General features: G+C 40.0%; 1 protein-coding gene across 1 annotated transcript in view; it reads right to left on the bottom strand.

Annotated features, from left to right (window-relative positions):
• Positions 1-17,407, bottom strand: part of LOC134534901 (alpha-mannosidase 2-like) — a 387,654-nt gene extending 370,247 nt beyond the window's left edge. Inside the window, exon 1 of the mRNA XM_063373582.1 lies at positions 16,909-17,407. Within this exon, the coding sequence (XP_063229652.1) occupies positions 16,909-17,235 (327 nt within the window). The 5' untranslated portion in view covers positions 17,236-17,407. The remainder of the gene's footprint in view (positions 1-16,908) is intronic.
• Positions 17,408-17,609: the final 202 nt, after the last annotated feature.

Here is a 17,609-nt window from a genome sequence, read left to right as displayed (position 1 = left end):
CTCAGGCTAGATGTCCGAGTGGTCAAAGGCGTTTTTTTTATTTCCAACGCAGAGGTCCGAGGTGTCATTGTTCTAATCACCTCGCTCCCAATGTATTTTGTATAAAAAAAATAAAAATGCATCATCCGATGTTCGTGAAAGTTAATATATACGGAGGAATCACGCCGGTCCACCCTATTTTCAAAATTTCTGAGTCTTCCACAGATTGCAAGACCCTTTTTTGTTTTTTACACATTTCCGTTCCAATCGACTTTCCGTTCCATCCACGAAATCACTACCTACCAAAAAATCCGTATAAGTTCAGAGAGCTAAGATGTTTACACGTCGAAAAACCGTGAAAGGAATAGCAGGAAGATAACTTGGGCGAAAAGTAATTTGCTCGCGGGTCGTTGCAACCAGCGGCCTTGACGACGCAGAAGGGCAGCGGCCTTCAGCCTTCAGCCCCTGGCGCGCCGCGGGAAGTATCGATCACGCCCGCGCGCGCGACGAAACAACAGGCCCTTGCCCGGCGGCGGGGAAGGGAAGGGGAAGGGAGCGAGGGCGTGGTTTATTAATGGCCGACGTGCCGCAAGCCGAGCTCGCGAGGACGGTGCGCCGAGAGGTTCTTGATGGTATTATCGCACGTGAAACTATAGGGATTAAAACATGGGGTGGGGGGGGGAGAGGGGTAAAGAGGTGGTGGTGGTGGTGGTGGTTGGTTTTTATACGTCAAACAGTAACCTCGGCTGAAGTTTCGGAGTATAGTTTTCCCATGCCATTATTATTCATCCAGGTCGATCTCCACGTATATGTTCCACCTTATAAGCGCTGGAATAGAAAATGTTATTGACAGATAAATGCTAAGTCTTGATTTGCTTTTTTTTTACTATAAAAAATTCAAGCAAATGGTTACGATTAAATACAGTGTTCCAAATGACAGACGACAATTATCCCATACAGAGCCTAATTTACGGTAGGATGTGCTGACAGATGCAAAAGGTTATGCTCGTCACTGACATGAGACGGGTTTTTTTGCGTCAGTAGGGACAGAACGCAAAACCAGACAGTGACTGTGCTCGAGTACGGTGTACGGTCGCCCCGAACGCACATGCGTGGCATGGATTCGCTGAGACGATCGTCGATCGGAGAATTCATTTTGTGATAAGCTAATGAATAGGGTCAGGCATTTTTCGCGAATAAATCTGAACGCCTACTAGACTAAACAAGGTATACGCGTACCAGCGGTTTCTTCCTTGAGATTGGCGGTTGTCTGCGAGAGAAGTAGTTGCCTTATTTGGCTGAGCCACTCAGGAGGACGCATTTGGTTCCGCAATGAATTACTGTGATTGGTGTTTTAACAATCGTCATGTACCTGAAAGAAACTCACCCAATCACGAAACACAGACGATGCTACAGTGTTTTAACTTTCAGCTAGTCTCGGAATTTTTTCGCCAAATATGCATGGCCCTACTTATGAAACATAACTACTACTTAAATACCTTTGCGTTGATTCCGCTATTGGCTCACGGATAATCTGGAGGACTCCAGGACACTGAGAAATCTTCAACCGAAGAAGTATAACGAATCACAGGTCCCCAGCTGAGATATCTCGCGAGTCGGCAGCCAACGGACAAGTGACGTTCGCCCGAACACGCAGAGGACTGTGGAATCCATCCTGAAGGTGACCGACTCATCCAGCTGTTGGTGGACGAGTTAGTTGCCGCTCTGCCGCGAGGACGTTTTTCTCCAGCCATCGCGAGATGTGGAAGGTGCTGGTCCAGCTGCAATGCGTCGTCCCAACGCTTCCCAGATGTGCTCGATTTGTACGTTTACATGGAAAAACAATATTATCTTTGAAAGATTTGTGCAATGGGAGTGCATGATTTGATGTAGGCTTTTGGACATACGCCATTGCTATGCTCATGTATGTCTGAGGAAGAAAACTACAAAAAACACAAATGACAAAAACACAAATGAAGCAAAAAATTGCTGTTGTCAGGATATTAACACCACACAAGACTCCACAACAGGAATATGGTCAACAAACAAAGAAAAACAACGAAAAACAAAGAAAAATGGACTAACAAAAACGAAAAAAAACCACAAATGTCTAAAAGCCTACATCAAGTCATGGAAAAACAACTAGTATCGCTACAAACTAGTGTTCGTATTAATGCTGCCGGTCGGATTATTACCAGGACACTTATGCTTTGTGTTGTCTCCAGTGCCTTCAATAGTTATTTGTAAACCATTCCCTGAATAGCTCTCCAGTTATAAGTGCGCGGTAAAATAAAATAAATTCAAACTGTTGAATATTCGATTATATTTCCATGGTTTAAAAAAAACTACGCTTGGACGAAAAATAAATTGAAATATAACATTATGCGCCAATTTTCGTAAGAAATAATCAGTATTACCTCGGAAAACGTGTTTTATATTTGCATAAATAACCATAGCCTAGCGTTGTAAAGTTTTTTTTCTTGTAGTATTACAAACTATTTCTTAACAATTTGGTTTTTCCAGAGGTATATTTTGTAAAAGTACAGAGGAAAAAAAAATTTTTAGAGGCGGAACGATCTCTTCGCCGTGACGTCACAGGTGAACGACGCATGCCTGCAGCATTCCTGGTCTACGGCCGCTGCGAGGTTCTTCTCTCCTCCCCCTTCCACCCGGCCCAGCCATGGAGCTAATATACAGTAATACATCTGGAGAGGACAAGGGAAGGCTAGCAGAGGATGCGAGGTGAAGCCGGGTATCGGCGTTTGTTCCCTGCTTTCTACGCTGGAAGAAAACGAAAACGAGCCAAACTTGTCTCGCGCGGCGGAAAAATCCTCCAAACTAAACTCGCAACAGCTCCGAAACTATCAAAACAATCAAACTGAAAATTTTACTGGATTACCTGTAAACATTCTTCCCCACACCGCTTTAATATTTTTTTCGAAACATGAATACTTTCATTTTTAAAAATTAAATACCTATTTACTGCCAAATTTTTTTGTGAATACGCAGAGTAAATTTCAACATCGAGGAAAAATTTTTGTTTGCAACTATAGGTGGGGGACACCTGCGAATGAAATTAGGAAGAAGCTTCAAATTTTATTTATATACCACTCTAGACGCATTCAACCCAATACTTTTATTTTTACAGAGAGTTGAAGTGGGAATAATGTTTCAGTGGGTAACACTACCGACATATGTCTTCGTAACGCACTTCTTTTTGTTATTATACTTCTCAAATTTTATAATTTCATACACAACGTTTATAAAAAACGAATTCTTACTTACTTAATTTAATCTATTACAAATCTCTTTTAATATACGTGTATTAGTTGAAGTTAGAAGTCTTTTCAATATCATGTTCATGTTCCAGTCTACTTACTCAACCAACGTAACATGCAAACCTTAGCTTAACACTGGTAGAGAATTGTTTGTAATAACTGTAATGCTATGCATATACTGACAATGTAAGAAACTTTAAATTTTATTAATTGTTTGCATAAGAATAAATAATTTTAAAAAAATCATAGAATAGGCCTTTATAGACTGAAAACCTTTCACGTAGTTTCAAGTAGCGTACATAAAAGTTTTTAAATATGTATATATAATTACCAAATATTGTTGAATATATTTAACATTTTTATACATGTTACAACACACATATAATAACAAGCCTATATATGATATAAAAAGACAGACGCCAAATTTTAGCATTTTGTATTTCTTTTCTCTGTGTGAATAAAATAACAGTTCTTAACGTAGTTGCTAATACATACTGTACTATATTTCTAAAAAAAAAATACGAAAACCCCTGACATCGTCACCATAACAATGATAAATTTGCAAAATAATTAAGGTACGTCTTTTAATGCTACGAAGCACACTCTTAAGAGAAATGTTTTAAACTTATGTTGGGATTTATCTAATATCTTAAAAGCATTGTGAAACCGTTCCTTTGAGGGAAACCTTATTATACCGAACACCATATCATCCTATAACCGAGTTAGATTTTCGCTTCTTAAGACCCATTTGTCTTCAAAATGCACTGTACACAATGCATGGTTCGGAGACGCAGTCCAATTTTTCCGCTTTGTCGCTTTTTCCCAGATCTGTCGTTGATCGTCACGTTTTGGAAATCTATGAAAAAAGTATAGAATTATACAACTGAAACTACTTCTCTTTGTTAAATAGTTTTCTTAGGTTTTTCGAAAAGTTCGAAGATTAGTTACTTCTGTTTAAAACATTTGCCACTTTTTTCTGATGCTTCAAAAGTTTTGGGAATTAATTTAGTTAACAAATGAAAAAAAAAATCTTTAATACATGTGAAAAGCAACGCCATCCGGCTTGGAATTCCATCGATTTGTACAGCCATATGCGCTACAGGAAATCACCATTGTAGCCGCACACCAGCGCCACTCAAACCTCAAGGACAAGTGGGCTGGGGCTGCGTTTGCAGTAGAAATACGCTCTCCTCCTCTTTCTTTTCAACCCTTCTTCGCAACCGGCTGGCTTCGCTCTCGCCCTACACATGTCCACTCCAGATCTTCTTACATGCTCCTTGGGCCCAGCGCGGGCGCCGATCACGACAGGCGAACAACTGCTTGTTGTTCAAACAACCCCGGCGGTCATTGCGCCCGATGCACGCAGCGACCCAGCGTCGAAGGGGAGAAGAGAGAGAGAGAGAGAGAGAGAGAGAAAGAGAGAGAGAGAGAGAGAGAGGGTGGACGGTATCCTAGGCTTGTTTGCGGTGCGACCACCCGCGGAACCCACTGACAACGGCGTCGCCTGGACGGGAAAAAGAGGGGGGGGGGGGAGAGAGAGAGAGAGAAAAAAAAACACTCCGACGTCGCGCGTAACACCGGAGACGAGCGACGGACAATGGCAGCGTGTTCGGAGTCGCCGACAAAAGTAGGAGGGAGAGAGAGAGATAAACATCGCGGACTTCGCGTCGACTCTAATGGGCTCCCCTGTCATTTCGTCCACTTCGCGAGTTGCCTGGTTGGCAAACAGATGACAGCCCACACGTTGATGTCACCTTTGAATATATATACTGTATAGAAGTCGCGAGTGGATAGGATTTACTCTACGTTTTTCAGAATCGTATGATGAGCAGCTTGGGAACTTCACCGCTGCAGTGCGCTGCCGTAACGCCCTGTATCGTCTTAGTTGTTATTTACACGTTAGAGCGCAGCGCTGTCGCCTGCTGTCATACCCCGCACCCCTCATCCATCATTCACTGCAGCTCAACGACGTTCAATAGGAGGGGGAAGGGGTGTTTGAAGAGTTCGACACTTGTCCGCTTGGGACCACCACAAGTCGATGCCCTAGAGATGGTGGCGATTGCGGCGGTGAATTAACCAACTACCTCAAAACCGTATTAGAAATTTTAACCTGGGCTGGCGACTTCTATACAGTATATATATTCAAAGATGTCACGTAGGACGCGAAGACGCGTGCGCCGCAGACAATAAGATCGATTTGCGTACCGAAAACGAGCATCATGACTTCGCATGTGTCGTTAATTTATACTTACTTCTAACACGGTTAAACTTGTCGAAACACAACAGAATGAGTCCAAATTCGACAGACTAAACATTTCGGGTGCAGGATAACTATTAGAAGAAGAAAAAGCTGATAACATCCATACGACTTCCTAAAACTAGTTTACGCATTTGAATTCGTAGCTCAACAATGTTTATTTCGTTACAAATAATAGAGAAAGTACTTCAGATGGAACATAAGGAGTCTGGATGTTGTTTCATAGAAAGAAGTTTGAAAACCGCCGTAAAACTGGTAGCTGCTGTAGAATGATTTCTTTGAAGTAATTGACAGTAACAAACACGGAATAATAAATGTCCTGCCGGTGTCTCCAGTTGGACCTCAGTTCAACATCGATTCGGGAAATGGTTCGATCTCAAGACTCCAAACGGCTGGGAAACGTTCCGGAAATCCGCGGCCGTGGGGAGCAGAGGATTTCCTCAGTGTATTTACTTCTTCCACGCCATGTCCTCGCAGACTTGTTTCAAGCACGGCGTCCACAGAGATACTTAATAAAATATCCCTGACCATTCCCACGGACCAAAATTTCAAATTTCCCTGACTAAATTTTTACTAAATACATATGCAACACAAAAAAAAAAAAAAACTAAATATTTTCATGAGCTACTATTATCCTTTCAATGTTTTAAAGCTTCACATCAGACGCGAAGCTTTGCATCACAACCGAAGTTTCAAACAGAACGAAAAGCCAAAATTTCCTGGCGAAGTCAAATGGAATATTGAAAAGAGCTTCGATTGACTCGCTTAGTCGAAGCTCCGCACAGGCCTAAGGCTACTGGAACAGGGGATTTCGGGAGATGCGAAAACATTGTTTTTTTCCTCTCCGACATGTTGGTAGTGTGTTTCAAAGGTTAGTTCTGAGAAAAGATGGCTCCGCGAGTTAACGAGTGCCGGAAAATCCACTTGACGTCCTTCGAATCACGTGAGTGTTTGGTCTTCTCTCGGGTAGCACCTGCGCTGGTCCTCAGGACGTAACGACGGAAAAGAGAAGAAGAAAGAGCATGATGTCATCCTTGTTTGAGAAGGAAGTACTCGCGAGCAGAAAATTAGAGTTATTATTCTGAGACAGGCTAGCAGGCGCGCTAAAAATAAACCTACAATGTCTTTAATAATCATAAAACAAAATAAAATCCAATGGTTGAATATTCTATTATATTTTCCGGTGTTCAAAAAAAGACTTAAATGAAACATAAATTAAAATATAACATTATGCGACAATTTTCGAGAGAAAATTATACTTAGTAGCATCTCTAAAAAAAAGTATTTCATATATGCAAAAATTCCCATAGTTATGTGTTGTACAAAGTTAAAATATCTTTCTTGCAGCATTACAAACTGTATCTTGGCAACTGGCAACTAAAGGAGTCTTGTTTAAAAGTACAGAAAATGTTTTTTTTTTTTTTTTTTTTTTTCCTTTTACGTGTAAACATCGTGTTCATTGGCTCGTGGATAGTTCCACACGTCCTGAAGGGCACAGTGGCAGTAGGGAAACAACAGAATTCGTGTGATCCAACCATTATTATGCAATCCGGACAGAAGATGAAATACGGCAGCATGTGGCAAGTGTTTGGAGTTTGAGCCTAGTGCCAGAGAAATAAAGCGGACCTTGGAAGACCCTATCAACTGAACACGGACAATTTCTAACGAACACATTAAAAGAGATAACGAGCGAGGCGGTGCAACGGTGAAACATTTAAGCTTGCCCTCCAGGTTCAAACATCCTTTATATCTATTTTCAGGGTGTCTACCAGATCTAGTAAATTAAATTCCCTGATTTTTCCAGGTTTTCCAGGTCTAAAACTGAATTTTTCCAGGTTTTCTTTAACACAATTACGACATTCCAAGAAACTGAAAAAAATTGCATAATATTACATTGACAGGTTTCAAAGTATTTCAACTTACTTAAATTAGTAAAAAAATTACCTTCTTCCAAACATGGCCAAAGTGACTCAATTGATGGCAAATAAAAGATGCTGCTACAAATATTTCACACACTTCCTTTTACAAAAAAAAAAAATTAGTAAAAGGAAGCTCCCATCAATTTCGCAGTGACTCAACTTTTGCGTCTATTGCACTTACTTCAGAACGAGCCAAATCCAACATTCGAGCCTTCTTCAACTGCAATGCCTTGATCTCCTCTTCAACTCTTCTTTTATCTGCCTTCTTCTTGTCTGTAGCTTCCTTTTCTTTTTGTTTAGTTTGCAGGGCTTCCTTACGCCTACAACTAGCATTTCTTACATACTGCTCTAAACCTCCAGAACGTTGAACAAAGTCATACATCTGTCTTTGTGCGATCAGTATTTCTTCCTGCAAGTTTTCAGTCAGCTGATTAGAATTCACTGAAAATTCTCTTTCCAATGATGCATTTCCATGGGAAAGTACCAACACCATCCTCACAAACTTTAGAAGGCCTGTTTTGGAAGATACTGTATATGCCTTAAGAATGAGCATCCACAAGTGATCAAGGCGCCCGTCTTCTCGAGAAAAAGACGAGAACAGTGCTGCAGAATCTTGCAAGGAACATACCAACTGATATGATCACTCAATGTTATCAGCTTCTTGTCCTGATAGCCACCTGTTTTGAAGACAACATTCTAAACTGTACTTCACACGCTGTTTCCTCACACCCGAATTTAAAGCCACAGACGGACATAAGCAGGAAATTCCCTTGGTAAGATTGTACTTCAGGGGACTTTTGTCTTGAAGTTTTTTTACCATAACCTTTAGACAAGTCCTATCATTTTTCTGTAACAGGACAGACTTTTCTGGTACTTTCTCTTTCTTGATGGCATGGCGTACTGCATAACCCAACTTGATATTGTTAGCAGTCAATAGATTTTCCTGGTTATCTACATCCAATGGAGATACATTGCGTTTCTCCCTAAAGCTCTTCAGTACTTCTGGTTTCAAAATTTTCCTGCCAAAGCTAATAAAACCAGTGAATCATAGAGAAAAGGTGCCATGGGTGCTTCACTTTGGAACATTGTGAGAAACAATTCCAGCTCTGATGCCAAAAAACGGAAGAATGTCAATTTTACTTTTAGAAGATTATCTTCAAGAGCACATTTCACTACACTGAAAGAGAGAGATGAAACAGAAACTTCACTAACCAATTTCTTTAGGTGGGGTAACGTTTTCATGGCACGCTCAGCAACTGCAGTATTCCATATGATTGCACAAAATTTCTTGGGAAAAAGTTCTGATCCAGTTATTCTAATGTAATCTGCCCTCCTTGCAGATATGTGCTTAAACAAATAGTAACTGTGCCTCAAAAAACTAAAAACGTCCCATTGTGTAGCAGAAATTCCAGTTTTGAAAGCACCATGGACCGTATGAAGCCCACAGCTACCAATTTCTAGCAAAGATGGTGAATCTTCACCAAAAGTGTCTGTGATATGTATTTTCAACGCTAAAAAAAATGTCCAGTTTACGTTGAGGGCATCCATAGATACTTAAAATTAAATGCACCTGTCGGTATAATCTGAACGTGGGAAGCACATGCTGCAGCACGTCACGTCAGCAGGATAACAGACCATCTTGAACTATTTTGTATCACGTGATTTGATGCCACTTCCGAATCCGATGGTAAATAAAAGAATTTGGACGTGGGAACTGTTCGTTATTTGCCATTAAAAAATAAAAATGGGAGGGGATACACATGATGCCACGCCAATGCAAGCTGATCAATAAACAAAAAACGTATTGCCAACTACAACCTACCAAACAAAAATTCCCTGATTTTTAAAAAAAATCCCTGATTTTTCCCTGATTATTCCCTGATTACAAAATTCCCTGATATTTCCAGGTTTTCCAGGTTTTCCAGGGTCAGTAGACACCCTGTATTTTTTTCAAGAGCTCTCAAAATAACGAAAAAAATATCCAGGTCATGGCCGATCACTTCCTCAGCATCCACTAAGGGTCCCGCCTTCCCGGACACACACACACACACACACACACACACACACACACTGTGGTCAGATATTCAGAACAAGAATAAAACCACGCGTTTCGAAAACTGCTGAAGATATTATAGTGGCGACTGTTTACGAAAAAAAAAAAAAAATTCAAAATACGCCAAGGGCGGGTGAGTGGTTATGTTTCCGTATTTCGCTTTTTGAACTGAAATTTTAGAATGATGAGGGAGGGAAAAATGGCTGAAACACGTGTTTTCAGAGTGATCTTTAGGCAAGAAAAAACCCGGTGCTGATTCTTAAAAAAAAAAAAGAACCTTTATCTCAATTACTCGGCCGCACAATATTATGGTTACCAATATTCATTTCACAGCTGCCCTGTGCACGATGAAGACTGCTCGCTAGTAAGGCGATACCACGCAATAATCAGCAGCGAGAGTCGCACTTAGCATCACGCTCATTAATTGTGTTGCCGTGTGTGGGCTGAAGTCAAAACAAAAAAAAATTACAACAAAATAAAAATTCAGTTCAGTGTAGTTGGAAAGTAAGACGTCGTACATTTCTGTTATAGATAGTACTGAAGATGCGTCAAAAAGAATGGAAGGCCGGGATGGGAAGAGGATGGAACCAAACAAAAGAAATACTCTTTGGGGGGGGGGTAACAGGTGTTGTGCCGACTCGACGCGAGTTGTAACCCGGGAGAAGAATAAAATTAAAAAAAAAAAAGAATTAATATTTACGAGGCAGTAAACGCGAAGAGGCCTGCGAATTAGCAATCTGTGAAAAGGTAGGGGGTGGGGAGGGAGAGAGATACAGCTGGCGCGACAGGAAACGCAAGCAAGCTTTCGCTCCGGGCTCCCAGATATTTACCGGACAACTTCTCCGTAACCACGGCCACCTACCGTCGCCGTTTCATTAGAGTCCGCCCTGCGAAGCTTGACGCGGAGAACAATAAAAGGCCGCGGAGGAGGAAAGAAAACGACAAAAAAAAAAAAAAATTTGTAACTGATTGCAGCTTCGAAACACCACGGACAGCCGGGGAAAGTACCTCTCTAGGCACGATGTAACTTGAATAATCACTGGCGTCACAGCATTTTAAGGGGGGAGGCCCGCCTAGTCGTAAGTATGTCTCTGTGTGTTTCAGTGAGGCTGATGATAACGTGCTACGCTCGCTCTGAACTTGCGCGCAGTCTTCTCGTCGCGAGTGGGGCAACTTTGTAACTTGAGCGTCGGTAACCATAAGTGATTTTTTTTTTAATATGTACCTTGTGTTTAACGCCTGAAATACACGTGTTTAGCCATTTTCACTCTTCTAAAAAATGTTTAAAAACGAGGTAAGGAAACAGAACTACTCATTCGTCCTCAGTATATCCTTAAATTCTTTTCAGTAGACACCACTGTTATATATTGAGCAATTATAAAATCGCGAGGTTTTTTTCTTCTTCTTCTAAAGCTCTGCACATTGCATGTGTGGTCAGGGATTGCTTCAGCGCGCGGAGATGCTAAAGAGGTTGAGTTCCACAGCTGAGGGAAAGTGCCGCTGCATCTTTGATGGCACTGCGTTATCTCAAAATGCATTTTTTCTACACTTGTTGAATTGTTTCATCACGGTACAATTAAGATAAAACTAAAATTTTCATGATCTCCCACCTGTCCGTTTTATCATCAAAAACTAAATTTTTGTCATAGGAAAAACCAAATATAATCATCAACATTAGTCCATAGTAATATTTATGGCGTAGACTGTCTGCATTTTACAGATACTTTTAGTAACCAGACCGTTCCTTCCGTAGGAGTAAAAAAACACTAAATTTTAAATACAAAAAATAAAAAATATCATTATTTCGGTATCATTGTATCTTAAAGAATTGTGAGAAACTGGAAGGCATATACGTAATTAAATAAAACATTGGTGGATTAAATATTTGTGTTTCAACTTCATTAATTGAATACGTTTGAGTATACCTCGCAGACCGAACTCCTGTAAGTTAGTGGAAAGGACTAAATTTTCAGCGCACTATAACGAAACAATTGTATCAGCACAATTATTATGAAAAAAACTTTTCCGCTACAGTTATTGCGTGATTCCCCAAGCATCAATTATGAACGCAGACAAAAGATTTTGATTGATTGTACACAAAATGTTTTCATATTCACAGTATGTTTCTAGGTTAAATTCCACTAGGCCTATACACGCAATTAAAATAACTGTGCAGTTCCCTGGCATGTTTGACGAAACTATTAAGTTTCTTTCCCTGCGCGGTATGCATGTCTAGTTGAGAGTCACTTCTTTTTGTCCAAAATCAACCAAACTTATTGAACAAGGATTTTTGGAGATTTTCAGAAAAGTGATTAATCCACAAACAACGAAATTTATATTTAAGTTTTCACTGGAAATTAACAATTTTAATCTCTAAGACCATGAATAGAAAGAGGAAAATTAAAATTAATTAAACGGGCTACGGAAGGTTTCTTGAATTGCAAAGCTATAAATAAATCGCAAAGTAAAAAAGGTATTAAGAATAATTTTTAATATTAGACATATGCAAAGCTAATTCACATTAAGACTGGAATATTCGTCCCGTGTATTTAAGATTTTTTTTTTATGGAATTTGTGGGTTTTTCAAATGATACTGCTAGTTTAAAATACACTATTCACAGATTCTAAGTTTTTTTGAAACTATTGAAAATGATTCAAGAAGTGAAATTAATTCTGCTGAAATAGACCCAGGCCTAAGTCAAATTTCTAAGCATCACGGATTTTATTCTTTTATTATTACGTTCTAATTTTCTCTCCAGCACTTGTTCGCACACTATTAATTACGGATTTTAACAAACAAATATTTAATACATAAAAATCATAGTTTTATTTTAAAATAAGTTAAAGTACGGTATAGGTTTTACAGATATGTATAGTAGTGTGGAAGCATGAACTCATATATATAATTAAACGTATACTGAGTAGGTAATATATTATATATTACACTACTAAACATATAATACACGATATTGATATGCCATTCGTGCGTACGGCAGTTTTGTAATAAGGAATGCACTGAAACATATAGCAAGATACTTTCCTCTTTCGCATTAACAGCGACACAAAATTTACACAAAAATTGATTAAAATTAATAAGTTACTACCAGGTTGACGAATGTTTTTTCCGTGATGAACATTTGCAGTGTTGCTATCAAAATACGTGTCTGGCCGAGAAAACGATATTTGTTATGGATAACGCAATAATGCAATAAATTGAGATATACCATTATATTTGTACAAATGCAAAAATTTGAGCTAAAAAAATTGAACGCTATTTTTATTTAATGGAACTGCAATCAAACGTTTCTCGAATCTGCACAGTAGCGTAGGCATAACTGCAAAGAGAATCGTAAAAGACACGTACTCCCACCCGAAATACCATATCAAACATTTTATACATCAGAATGCATAATTATTTTAAAAAGTGCACAGCAATAGTTTTGAGAAGAACTGAAAAATGTGTGACCTAATAGGAAGCGAGTTGCATTAAATAAATACAAGTTTAAACGATCCCAGAAAATATACTTAGCCTATATTGGATTGAAATCAGAAATTAAATTTTCCTTCGACGTTTCTTATGCAAAGAAACTAGCTTGAAAGAAGGTCGACGAATAATTTTATTTGGTGAACGTTTGCGGTACTGCTGTCAAAACATGAGCCAAATTGTGGTAGGACATTTTTTTTTCCAAATGCGCAATTCCAATAGAATCCCATGAACATGCGTGCTAAACGTTACACTGGGAAAAAAATAGCAAAACTGTGGCTAAACATTTTTTCCCTTGAAATATATCTTAATTAATATTTTGTTTTGACAGTGGCTTTTAGGTGACAGCAAATTTCTTAAGTTTGAGTCTCCAACGAAAAGTGGGAGTATTTCATTTTTTTTCTTACCACAATTATTCGAGGGCTTTTCCCACAAAAAAAAAGATGCTCTCTTTCATTTCGTGTTTCGTCTCAAATTTTCTTTAACATATTTTTTACTTAATATTATCTAAGAGCGGTACACAGAAGTCACGCAAGTTTTAATAATTATGATACGTGCCTGAACTTTTACCGCTTGCATCAAACATTTTGTAAATATTTTGTGAGAAAACGTGTTTACCAAATACAAATAGCAGAGAGCTATCGAAATAAAATCACAGAACAATCACTCGATTAATAGTATTGACACTAAAACTAAATAACTTACTTGGCGTGTAGGACCAAGTCTTAAAGTGATGACGTTGAAACTACAATATCATTTTGTTGTTCACACAAAATATTTAGTAGGCTCAATATTTACAATAATTATTTAGCTGGAGTTGAAATTGGAAAAATTGTATTACTCACTTCGCAGCAAAAGCTGGTTACGCAAACAGAGCCATATCTTATGAATTTAGAATGCGCAGTTCATTTGTTGGTATTTACAGCAGACACATGCCAACCTTCAGTATAAATACGTATTTCCCATTCTTCTCAAAATACTCTTTCCTAATCTGTGAAATATTATCTTGCCTACCACGATTAACATAAAGATATTCTGGCCTGGTAAATAATCGTGTAAGTGAAAATTGAAATCACAATTCCGTTTTTTTTTTCCAACGCTCACTTTACTTTAAGAAATATTTAAACAATACTACATCGGCGAACGCCCCACGCAAAATGGCGTACAATTATTTCTGAAATAAACACCAACCACAAAGTGAAGGAACGGATGGGTGAGAGGGGAGGGGAGGGGGAGGGGGAGGATTATTGAATTTACTTTCATGCTTCAAAAATACGTTTGTTAAATTAATGTGTGGAGAAAAACAAATATAAGCCAACACAACGTACAAAATAAAAACATCTATTTTCATGTACACTTTATCTCATTTGCGAAGATAAAGCTAAATAGCCAACTGCCCAATTACTGAAAGAGAGCGTGTTTTAACATGGTTCAATTGAAGAAAAAAAAAATGTGGAAATACATTTTGAATCAATCAGTACACGAATATATATATATTCTTCTTTATGAAATTACATCCAATGGTTCAGAACTACAACTTTCCTGTGGACAGCCTTCACGTATTGTTTGTTTACGTACGTATTTGTTCCAAACTGCACGGCCAAATTAGCCAACGGATTGCATCTACGATTAAATAAAAAGGTCCCGCCGACAGTGTCGTCAAGTAGCCAGTCGACCTGCGCTTGCCTCCTCGATCACCCTGACACAAACAAATGATCCCGCGCCCGCTTCACGACAGCGTGACCTTGATTTGTTTAGCGAGTCGAGGACTTTGAGGCTGGCTTGCACAGTCGTGACTTGAGGCAAAGTGAAGTATTTCTCCATTTGATAAACCTGGAAAGTTTTTTTGCTTGGATTTTACTTACCTGACTCTGCAAACGGCCCTTAAATGTTTCTGCTCGCAATGTATATCGGCCACGCTATAAATTCTCCCGGTATAATGCTCTAAGGTATAATTATTCAATGTTACTGGACCAGTTATGTGCGGGGAAAATCAATTAAACGGCGCACATTTTACAAAAGAGATGACCAAGGTTGGCTGATTTTGGACACAAAAAAAAGTGATGATCAAACTGGGCACGTATAGCGCACAGGAAATGAAAACGGTTAGTAGCGTCAAACATGTCTGAAAACAGAAGTTATTTCAACTGCATTCATGGTTATGCCAATTATTGACGTGACAACGTCTAATAAATCGTTTAACGCCGGCTGCACGCACGAAAAAGTGTCTCGTTACGCACATTGTTCCCTTACGCTGTGTCCCGTTACGCTCATTGTACGCTTGCGCCGCATCTATCTCTCTTCCACTCGATTGGAACAACCATCGATTTGACTTTTTCGAGGCACATTAAACTTGAAACACTCCCATACAGAATAACACAGATTGGAAGAAGTTAAATAGCAAACATGTATAAAAGTTATAGTTAAAATAATCGCTTCGTTAAAGTAATAAACATATTTGAATTAATGAGTGCAAATAAAAGTAAATTTATCAATTAAATGGTAGATTTCATTTCACTCCTTCTTTGTATCCATACAAAATAGTGATAATTCAATAAAAATTATTCAATTTTATTCATAAAACTATGCAATCATTTCATCAATGTTTTGTTATGACGTTGTCACGTTAAACTATCGTCCGTAAACAGACTTTACAGACAACCATTTTTTTTTTTAGCTTCCCTCTAATAGCATTCTTTGTTGACGGGATTGTCGGGTAAATTTTGTGTGCTGCCTGAACTACGCAGTAGCTATTTCTGTGGCAACACGTATAGTAACATGTGATACGTAATCTCGTCCAGTAAGCACCATGGATACGTGTCAAAAGTAAAAACAATATTTTTTTTTTGGCAACACACTACGATACATCTCAACTAAGTTATTTACGCATAAGACTTGATAAATTAAATATCTTTCGTTACTTTTTTTTTTAATGAATAACAAGAGATAATAATTATGTGCGTGAAACTCCTACAAATGAAAACTGCTTTAAAGCCCATTTTTTTCATCTTGCATTCGCGTTTCATCATCCTAAATACACATACATGTCTACAAACTATGAAAACGTTGAAAATAAAATTTAACAAACTGGGGAAAAGTACCTTTAATTTCTCACTCGGATCATTTCAAGTTTAGAAGGAAAAAAAAACTCTTCCCTGGACGCGCGTGATAAAGAGGCGTACATTTTGGCAGGCTGGGGTCCGAATGTTGGCCACAAGAAGGGGAAATAGAGGGGGGGAGGCGTATTCACGAAACGTGCCAGAAAGGAGGGAGAGGTAGGGAGGGTGTGATGGGGCCGGACTGTGTTGTTGCCAACTTAGCGGATTTCCCGCTAATTTCAACGGACGTAAACATTTTTTTTTCTTAGCGGAGATATTATTGTTTAAAACGTGTGGTGAAATAAGTGAATTTTTTTTCTCAAAGAAGATGCTTTTAATGAAAAGCTTTTTTAAAGAGTAATATTCGTTAGACTAAGTATTACTTGAGTTTAACTGTAAAGTTGACAATGCTTATATATATATATATATATATATATATATATATATATATATATATATATATAAATAATTAGTTTTGCACTATCTTTAGCAATGTGTATTTTTGCTTTTGTTTAATTTATAGGTGGAACAGGAATAATAAATAATTATCATACGTATTACTACTGCTTATCTCGCAAACCACATTTCAGCGGGAGTTAAGTCATGGCGCCAATTGCTGCCCTGGCTGGCCAATCCCCCTCCTAGCACATGATGCATGCACCCTCTCCCGCATTGCTTAAACCCTGCATGATTAGAGCGTATAGGCTTCGGCCTGAGACGCACTTAAAGAGTCTTTCCCTAACCCAGACCCCTCCCAAATACACTTAGTATTAATTTAGTTTAGGGGGAAAAAAAATTGCTGTATCCGCACCCAGGGCTCGGCAGCGCTGCCGGACTGACCTGGAACTCGAACTTCTTGAACTGCTCCACCGTGTCGACATCTGCGCCCGCCGACCCCACGGCGGGGCACGTGTCCGCGGACAGAGTCCAGTCCGCCTCCCGCCACTCGCGGTCGGCGGCGGCGGCGGCTACTGCTGCTGCTGCTGCTGCGGGGGCGGCGCCCGTGGCAAGGGGGCCGTCCGTGCCCGCGGGGGCGGCGTCCCTCGGCGGGCCCCCGCCGCCGCCGCCGCCGCTGTAGCCGTAGTACAGGCACAGCAGCGCCGTGACAAAGACGGCGCCCAGCCCCAGGTAGCGCGCCGAGCCGCGGCGTAACAGCACCTTCAGCATGGCGCGATCATCACGGGGAGGAGGGATGGAGGAGGGGGATATATCTGTTTACCAAACTAAAAAACAAATAAATAAATAAAAAAGAAGACTCGGTTCCCCCACCACTCCCGATGCGAACTCAACGCGCGCGCGCGCGCACCAGCCTTCCGACGTCCCGGGTCCACACGCTCGCTCGTTTCGCGACAGACTGACTGCTGCTGCCGCGCCGGGCGCCTGGCGGCGGGGCCGGGAACTGCCGCCGGTCCGCTTGTGCGCATGCGCGCGCGGGGCCCGCAGGCGGTGCGACCTGGCGGCTGAGGCGGTGACTACGGCCGCGCTCCCCTGCCTTCTTCCACCTCGTACCGGCGAGTGAAACCTTACGGTGTTTGACCCCA

This window comes from Bacillus rossius, chromosome 8 (assembly GCF_032445375.1).
Source record: "Bacillus rossius redtenbacheri isolate Brsri chromosome 8, Brsri_v3, whole genome shotgun sequence".
NCBI lineage: Eukaryota > Metazoa > Arthropoda > Insecta > Phasmatodea > Bacillidae > Bacillus > Bacillus rossius.
Note: the sequence above shows the minus strand (reverse complement) of the source record. Positions and strands in the feature narration are given on the sequence as shown.